The sequence below is a fragment of the Trematomus bernacchii genome, unplaced genomic scaffold, assembly GCF_902827165.1.
Source record: "Trematomus bernacchii unplaced genomic scaffold, fTreBer1.1, whole genome shotgun sequence".
Lineage (NCBI taxonomy): Eukaryota > Metazoa > Chordata > Actinopteri > Perciformes > Nototheniidae > Trematomus > Trematomus bernacchii.
In genome coordinates this window covers 7,801,523-7,810,315 of record NW_022987689.1, presented here as the reverse complement: position 1 = coordinate 7,810,315, position 8,793 = coordinate 7,801,523, and the positions used below count along the sequence as shown (strand labels likewise).

The window sequence follows — 8,793 nt, the reverse complement described above, 5'->3', positions numbered from 1 at the left end:
AAACCAAATGTTTATATCGCCATCTGCTGGAAAAGAATGGTGGTATCCTTTAAGAAGACATCTAATAATAATATAACACAAAACAGAGATCTAAGCATCAGACACTTCAACTCTGTTAATATGAAATTAGGTGGGAGGACGGAGGGTATAAAATGATATTTTTAACCTTATTCACGATAAAGTAGTAACAAGTGAAGCATCGATACCTTCTACCGGTATATCCTAGTTAAAAATCGGATAGCAATATGTTGTGAAATGTGGAAAAGACCCAGAATCTCTTCGAAGTAGGGCACGTTTATTCTCACTTTATTATTAATTTGTGGCTGTGGTGTCAGCTGCTCCAGCAGACCTTCATGTCACGTCACCACTTCCAGAGCGCAACTCACGCGAGATTGAGATTCAGGAAGTTCCACGTCAGTATCCAGTGCTCCGTTCACTGAAGTCGCAACATTTGGACCCCGTTTTCAACTAATTTATCTTATTTTATTGTGACACAAAGGGGATAAAACATGGTAAGAGATATTTAGAATAGTTACCAGCATGTTGTTGTTCCATACAGGTCTTCCACGGGTCCTGGTATAGTTTTTAAAAGGACCGTGAAACTGTCAAATAATAATGCACTATTGTAAATAGCTTAACGGCTAACTAGCTTGAGTTAGCCTGAAAGATTGTAGCTAACAGATGTTAATATTCAGGATGATGGCTGTTTGGAAGATTTATTTTTTGTTAACAGTTATTTTGAATCAGTTATCGAAAGAACTCCTACATGATGCATACGTTAAAAAAAATTGGTAGCATTACAATATACGAGGCTAAATGTTATGTTAGCATGCTAACGGTTACGTTGGCTTTATTACGTTACCTTTAATTCTTGGTCTTTTCTCGAACGCTGAGGAGTTTTTAACAGATAATGAAATGCCCATGAAGTGTTGAGTATAAACGACATAGAAAAGACACCGATCTCCTATGTTTTTTTTCAGCCTCTGCGGCTGGATATTAAGCGGAGGCTGACAGCCAGGTCAGACAGGGTGAAGAGTGTGGACCTTCACCCAACTGAGCCATGGATGCTGGCTAGTCTGTACAACGGCAGTGTCTGTGTGTGGAACCACGAAACACAGGTACGATCAGTAACACAGTATAGAAACAGTAATGACTAAACAACCAAACTGCATAAATATGTCATTTTATAGTAATATACTGACTTAAAATACACACAAGGGCATGATGATGATGATGATGATGATGATGATGATGATGATGATGATGCAACCCAATTCAGTAATTTTCTTTTCCCCCAGACTCTTGTCAAGACGTTTGAAGTATGTGACCTCCCTGTCCGAGCTTCTAAGTTTGTGGCAAGGAAGCACTGGGTCATCACAGGAGCAGTGAGTTACATCCATTGTTTGTTTTCCCAACTCTCACAGCTGTCATCTATAACAACAGCATTTTTGTATAAACCTGACAGTATTATCTCGCAGAGGTTTAATTTAGTGTTGTTTTTTTATGTGGGCATGTGCAACGTCTTAACAGTAAAGCTTTACATATATTTAATTATGTGTGTGTCACAGTTGGAATGTACAGATACCCTACTATACAACAGCATATACCAATTGCATTTGTTAGAACATATATTTTGGTCTTTTGTATATAATCTTTTTATGAACTTGCACTGCGTATACTGCTATGATTCAATGTTTTTTTTCTCCCCACGCAGGATGACATGCAGATCCGAGTGTTCAACTACAACACCCTGGAGCGTGTCCACATGTTTGAGGCCCACTCTGACTACATCCGTTGCATTGCTGTCCATCCGACCCAGCCCTATATCCTCACCAGCAGTGGTACGCTTGTAAACTAAGTACATTGATACACTTAAAATGCAAAGGCATTTGAATACTAGGGTCTTCAATTGCATTTGCATTGTGTGCAAAACATCATGAATTTATTTTCTATTTCTTTGCAGATGACATGTTGATCAAGCTATGGGACTGGGAGAAGAAGTGGTCTTGCAGCCAGGTGTTTGAGGGGCACACTCACTATGTGATGCAGATTGTCATCAACCCCAAGGACAACAACCAGTTTGCCAGCGCCTCTCTGGACAGGACCATTAAAGTAGGGCCACTTGCTGTTGTCACATTTACTGCTGCTAAATGTATCTTGTCGTTGGGTTAGTACTGCAGATTCTACTGCGGTCCTGCAACTTTTTTTAATGACAATACATTAGGCACATCCTTGCCTTTTTAAATAAACATATATTTAAAGGTCTGTGTCTAAGGTGCATCGAGTGATTCTGGTTCCTCTGGGTTTTTTAAGGTTTGGCAGCTAGGCTCTTCGTCTCCTAACTTCACCCTGGAGGGTCACGAGAAAGGAGTCAATTGTATTGACTACTACAGTGGAGGAGACAAGCCTTACCTCATCTCAGGGGCTGATGACCGCCAAGTAAAGATCTGGGACTACCAGGTTAGAAAATGTTTTCCTTATTTTATTCACTGCTATATATCTAGTGTATTAATACACCTGAATTTTGATTTCACATTCTAGTATATTATAAATAGTACACAGTGCAATTAAATATGTTGAATCAAATCTAATATTATAAGAACAGGTTAATTTCCTGCTGTCTTGTATTACATGTGTTAAATACATAGCTTTACAAACAATTAAAGCTTACTAAAATAGTTGATTGTTCTTTAAAGCATGTCGTTTTTCCTCATTATTCTGCTCTGTCCTTCCTATGAGCATCCTGTGGCATTGTGTTTGTACCTCTTTAACAGTCTTCCTCTGTATGTTGCAGAACAAGACCTGTGTTCAGACTCTGGAGGGCCACGCCCAGAACGTCTCTTGTGTCAGCTTCCACCCCGAGCTGCCCATCATCATCACTGGATCAGAGGACGGTGAGCAGGAAACATACTTATCCTCACCTCTATAGGAAAAAAAACCTCAAGAATGCATTTCACCCAGTGGCCTCATTGATCATTTCTTTATGCTACTTTACCTCTTTCCTCTGTAGGTACTGTTCGCATCTGGCACTCAAGCACTTACCGCCTGGAGAGCACTCTCAACTATGGCATGGAGAGAGTGTGGTGTGTGTGCGGCCTCAGGGGCTCCAACAATGTGGCACTGGGCTACGATGAAGGCAGCATCATCATCAAGGTGAACGGAAGAGATAGTTATTTTTAAAAGTACTTTGATTGTAAATAAACTTAACTATATATACAATACTACTAAAAAAGGGGGGAAATAGTTTATCTGTAAAAGACATCCAGATTAAATATATTATAGTTGTATCCAAACCTAAAATATTTGTGATCTGTCTCCCTCTGCTGTGTAGGTGGGTCGGGAGGAGCCGGCTATGTCTATGGACACCAACGGAAAAATCATCTGGGCTAAACACAGTGAAGTACAGCAAGCTAACCTTAAAGCCATGGGTGATGCTGAGATCAAGGACGGCGAGAGGCTGCCTCTGGCTGTCAAAGACATGGGCAGCTGTGAGATTTACCCTCAAACCATCCAGCATAACCCCAACGGAAGGTACGCATACACTCACCCAGGCCCTTTGACTGGTTATTGTTATTTCACAAACATGTCACCATCTTCGTTAGCCAGATTAGAGGTGAATTTTCCATATGATATCTGTCAGTCATTTATGCATTTTTCTGTGCACCAGGTTTGTTGTGGTGTGTGGAGATGGAGAGTACATCATCTATACTGCCATGGCTTTGAGGAACAAGAGCTTCGGCTCAGCGCAGGAGTTTGTCTGGGCACATGACTCATCTGAGTATGCCATCAGGGAAAGCAACAGTATCGTCAAAATCTTCAAAAACTTCAAAGAGAAGAAATCTTTCAAGCCTGACTTTGGAGCTGAAGGTAACGTTAACAGTGCTTTATAGTAGACTTCGGTTCAGGAAGTGGATTGTTCCCACTGTCTGACTCCCTGGATGTGTTCCCATTCTCCCCTGCAGGGATCTATGGAGGTTTCTTGCTTGGGGTGAGGTCAGTGAATGGCCTGGCATTTTATGACTGGGAGAACACAGAGCTGGTCCGCCGTATCGAGATCCAGCCCAAACACGTAAGACTGACTCATTTTGTATTTCAAGTCTTGATCTCTGTTTGATATAAATGTTGTCATTGGAAGTCATTTACCAATTTCATAGTGATAACATTTTAGTGTTTGGTTTCTATTCTTACTCTTTTTCATATTTTACCCAGATCTTCTGGTCCGACTCTGGTGAACTGGTCTGCATCGCTACTGAGGAGTCCTTCTTCATTCTGCGTTATATGTCAGAAAAAGTAGCCGCTTCTCAAGAAAACAATGAAGGAGTGACCGAGGATGGTATCGAAGATGCCTTTGAGGTTGGTTGTTTTAACTTTCATTGCTACAAATATTATTGAGTCTTGTATAGAAGTATCCCAGCGCTATGTAACTAGAAAAAATATGTGTTCTTCAATTTAAAACTATACCTTACATCTTTTTTCTTATGTCCAGGTCCAGGGAGAGATCCAGGAGATTGTGAAGACTGGACTCTGGGTTGGAGACTGCTTCATCTACACCAGCTCTGTGAACCGACTCAACTACTATGTAGGAGGAGAGATCGTCACTATTGCTCACCTGGACAGGTACACATACAGTACATACATTTACAGCTTTTAAGTCCAGAAAAATAGTTTGTTTGATTGCTGTGAAGGATTCTTCATCTTTACACCTATTATCTTCTCTCCCTACAGAACCATGTACCTGCTGGGTTACATACCTAAAGATGACCGTCTGTACCTGGGAGACAAGGAGCTCAACATTGTCACTTACTCCCTGCTGGTCTCCGTCCTGGAGTACCAGACTGCCGTGATGAGGAGGGACTTTGGAATGGCTGACAAGGTGCTTCCCACGATTCCTAAAGAGCAGAGGACCAGGGTGGCCCATTTCCTGGAGAAACAGGTAAAGAACTGTGACATTCTAAATAGGGATGCTCCGATCGACAATTTTGGGGCCGATCAGATCGGGTGGATGGGGGCTATGGGGATCTTCCATTTAAAGTGATGTTTAAAACTCAGTTAATGGGGCTCATTTTTATATTGCTTCAGTTTATAATCGTAACGGATCGAAAAGTTCAGATTTTTCAATACATGATGCGCTTCCACAAACAACAACCAACATAATTATTACATTCAAATGAAGTACATTATTCAAGTTTACATTAACCTTGGATAATAACACGGGAGAAATGAGCGGAAGCGCTCTCTTTTCCTCTCTCCCCCTCTCTCTCTCTCCTGACAGCCTGTCAGTATTGTCTCATGCAGCTCACTGATCCAGTAATGAGCGACCCGACAGTGAAGAATAAACATATTTATTACTAGTTTAGCTTGTTCTAGAGGTAGATAAAATAGCTAAGTGTGTTAGGTCTAACTCTTAGTGTGTGTTTTTGCTCCGCTCACAGGTCCGTCACAGCGGGTGGAGCTGCAGGATTTCTGCTTCACACACGTTGCATACCGCTATTTTATTTTATTTTTCGGACACCTTAAAATGAAGCCATTTTGGCGAGCTTGTTTTGCCGCGCACAGAGAAAAGTGTCATGTATTTTACGTCATGTGATCGGCTCTCCTGATCGGCCTTTATGGAAAGCACCGATCGATCGGCCGAGAGTGAATATCGGCCGATAACGATTGGCGGCCGATCGATCGGAGCATCCCTAATTCTAAATAACAAAAAATAGATTTTTGTGTATTGTCCAGAAAGGTATAGTTTTTGCTTGTAGGATGCTGATGTTTGTTTCTTTGTCTTTTTTAGGGCTTCAAGCAGCAGGCGCTGGCTGTGTCCACAGACTCGGAGCACAGGTTTGAACTGGCGTTGCAGCTGGGAGAGTTGAAGATTGCCTACCAGCTGGCTGTGGAGGCAGAGGTAAGAGCATACTTGTTGTCTTTTGAAACTGAGGCCAACTCTATAACATGTCAAATCTTCGCAGCTTCTAAAATATTACTGACCATTCACAATGGCTCCCAAGAGTTTGCAGTTGTTGTAATTTTATTTTCGTCTTCTCTGCCCACTGCATTTCTAATATTTGTCATTGTAACCCCTGCAGTCGGAGCAGAAGTGGAAGCAGTTAGCAGAGCTGGCTATCAGTAAGTGCCAATTCGGCCTGGCCCAGGAGTGCCTGCACCACGCCCAGGATTACGGAGGCCTGCTGCTCCTCGCCACCGCCTCCGGTAACGCCACCATGGTGGGCAAGCTGGCTGAGGGGGCAGAGAAGGACGGCAAGAACAATGTGGCCTTCATGACCTACTTCCTGCAGGGGAAGTAAGTACCAGAACAATTTCACAGTGGTGGAGAAATTAGGTGAAATAAATGTATTCATGATGTTAAATGTATGGTGTCTGTGTTACTCTTTTGTCCACAGTCTGGATCAGTGTTTGGAGCTCCTGATCAGGACTAACCGACTGCCTGAAGCTGCTTTCCTGGCTCGCACCTACCTGCCCAGTCAGGTGTCACGTGTGGTCAAATTGTGGAGGGAGAACCTGGCTAAGATCAACCAGAAGGTCAGTTCTGTTACACAGAATTTTGAAAAATACTGATACAATAAAGAACTTAAGAAATGATGATCACAAATTGAGGGGTAGGAACATTGTAATAAAATTCACAGGATCATAGATTCTTAGAGGAAAAGAGAATAAAGGTATTTGAATGTCTAGATGTTTATTTTTGACCTTGACACACTGTATTAAATCTTAATTACAGGCGGCTGAGTCCCTAGCCGACCCCACAGAGTATGAGAATCTGTTCCCCGGGCTGAGAGAAGCCTTTGCAGCTGAGCATTACCTCAGAGAGTCCTGCCTGGGCACCACTAGGCCTGCCAAGGATTTCCCTCTCGTCACAGTGAGTTGCACACGTTTTAAGTTGACAAATGGAATAGATATGTTGTGTGCAGGCAATGTTTCAATAAGTATCTCAATCATCTCTTGTATTTTAACAAAACTTCCAACATTTTTCAGCTCAACGAAGACAGGAATATTCTTGAGGAGGCTCAGGGATACGAACCCAAAGGAACCTTCATTCCTGCAATCCCCAAGGTTTGTCTTCTTTATCCAACATTTTCTTATGAGTGATATTTTATTTAATAGTAACCTGATTACACACCAGTTAAAGCCTTTAGCAACAGACCTCACATGCTTTATCTTTACCTTTTGTAATCATTAAGAATGGAATTACAAAAAGTTTCAACATTTCTTTTGAAAAGATGAGCTATATTCAAACTTTCAGTCAAACTTTATTCCACTCACTCTTGCCTCAGACACAGGACAGTGAGGAGTCAGTGGCAGCCGCTCCTGTCGCTGCAGCAGTAGCAGCTGTGATGTCTTCACAGCCTGAACCTGCTGCTCCTACAGCAGTTGACAAAGAAGAGGAGGAAGAGGAGGAGGAGGAGGAAGAAGAAGAGGAAGAAGAAGAAGAGAAGGAGGAAATATCACAGTCACAAAAGGAGGTTGGTCTCTTTTGTCTTTCTTCCTTTCTTTTTATCTTTTGATTAATGTTTGTATCTCACCATGGGAAAATATATTCAGTAAGATTTGTATTGTTCATACAATAGTTACTGATACTTAATCAGAGTTAATAAATAGTAAATCAAATATTGTTTATGGCAGTTTAAACGATATGCCATTTAAAGGTGGGTAGGTAAGTTAAAGAAACCGGCTCGAGATACACTTTTTGTTATATTCCATGGAATGCTCTTAACATCCCGATAGCAATGAATATTTGCTTTGACAAAAAATCCATAAAAAAATGTCATCTGTGGAAGCCGTAGTACTGTAAAAAGCACGACCAATCATTTTAGCCGGCCCGGCTAAAATAACTGGATGGCCTACCTGCCTGTCAGCCTTCCATCGGGGCACAAACTTATCTCGTGCCCTCATTGGTCATGTGCGCGTTCGTGTGTGTTGGAGGAGGGGCTCTGTAAGGAAGTGGCAGATTTTCTCCGGCTGTGTATTTTCAAATTCTAGCGATCTCGAGCTGGTTTCTCCAAAATTACCTACCCCACCTTTAAGTACTTCTTGCATTTAAAAAAAAAAAAAAAAAAAAAAAAAAAAAAAAAAAAAGATTTAGGCAGTTTTTCATCTACAAAATACCCTTTAAATTGGTTCACATAAAATCTTAAATTCAAAGACATATTAAAAATAAATAACTGGAACATTTAAGAGACGAAGAATTCTTATGAAATGTCTCTTGTGTGTGTCGTTATGTAGAATCTTGACGAGCTGGAAGAGGACCTGGACAACATGGAGATCTACGACATCGACACCACAGACGTTAACCTCGATGATGACTTTCTTGATGACTAAAACATGACGCCACTCTGCTGCCCAGCACTATTCAGAGCTTATTTAAAAAGAAGAGAAGAAAGAGACCAAACTCCATTTCCCCCTTTTTTGTATTTGTACGTAAAAATATTATATTGTCAAGTCCTACTGCAGGGGCAGGATTTAAGTAGATTGTTATGATGATGATATTGATAATGATAATGTGGAGGATGATACCAGTAATGTTTAATTCTCAGCAAAACCACAGATGCATCATATCTATTTCAGACTCTCCATTTTGTACACCATGTATTGATTCTTTGACAAAACTTTCATTTACTTTCCATTGAGAGATATGGTGTATTTACTCTTGGCTTTGTGTTGTCTGTAATTTCAAAATTAATTTTGTCCAATAAACTGCGGTCGCTGTACATATTCACATTTGATTCAAGAGTGTTCTGTATAAGAGGCTTAAACACAGTGATACTACAGTTTCATCATTTCAATGAT

General features: G+C 41.1%; 1 protein-coding gene across 1 annotated transcript; it reads left to right on the top strand.

Moving 5' to 3' along the window:
- The first annotated feature begins 381 nt into the window (after positions 1-381).
- On the top strand, positions 382-8,724 carry copb2 (COPI coat complex subunit beta 2). Its single transcript, XM_034137405.1, has 21 exons — positions 382-512; positions 981-1,118; positions 1,299-1,385; positions 1,715-1,841; positions 1,964-2,112; positions 2,314-2,460; positions 2,795-2,894; positions 3,011-3,153; positions 3,332-3,531; positions 3,668-3,867; positions 3,963-4,069; positions 4,210-4,353; positions 4,487-4,617; positions 4,726-4,933; positions 5,783-5,893; positions 6,075-6,289; positions 6,390-6,528; positions 6,728-6,865; positions 6,982-7,059; positions 7,281-7,469; positions 8,230-8,724. Exons 1-21 carry the CDS (start codon positions 510-512, stop codon positions 8,323-8,325), a joined length of 2,850 nt encoding a protein of 949 aa, XP_033993296.1. The 5' UTR covers positions 382-509; the 3' UTR covers positions 8,326-8,724.
- Positions 8,725-8,793: the final 69 nt, after the last annotated feature.

Bases quoted from the DNA above. Each gene is read 5' to 3' on its own strand.
- copb2 (XM_034137405.1), top strand. The intron at 4,070-4,209 runs GTAAGACTGACT...TATTTTACCCAG, and splicing joins TCGAGATCCAGCCCAAACAC to ATCTTCTGGTCCGACTCTGG. The intron at 5,894-6,074 runs GTAAGAGCATAC...TAACCCCTGCAG, and splicing joins AGCTGGCTGTGGAGGCAGAG to TCGGAGCAGAAGTGGAAGCA.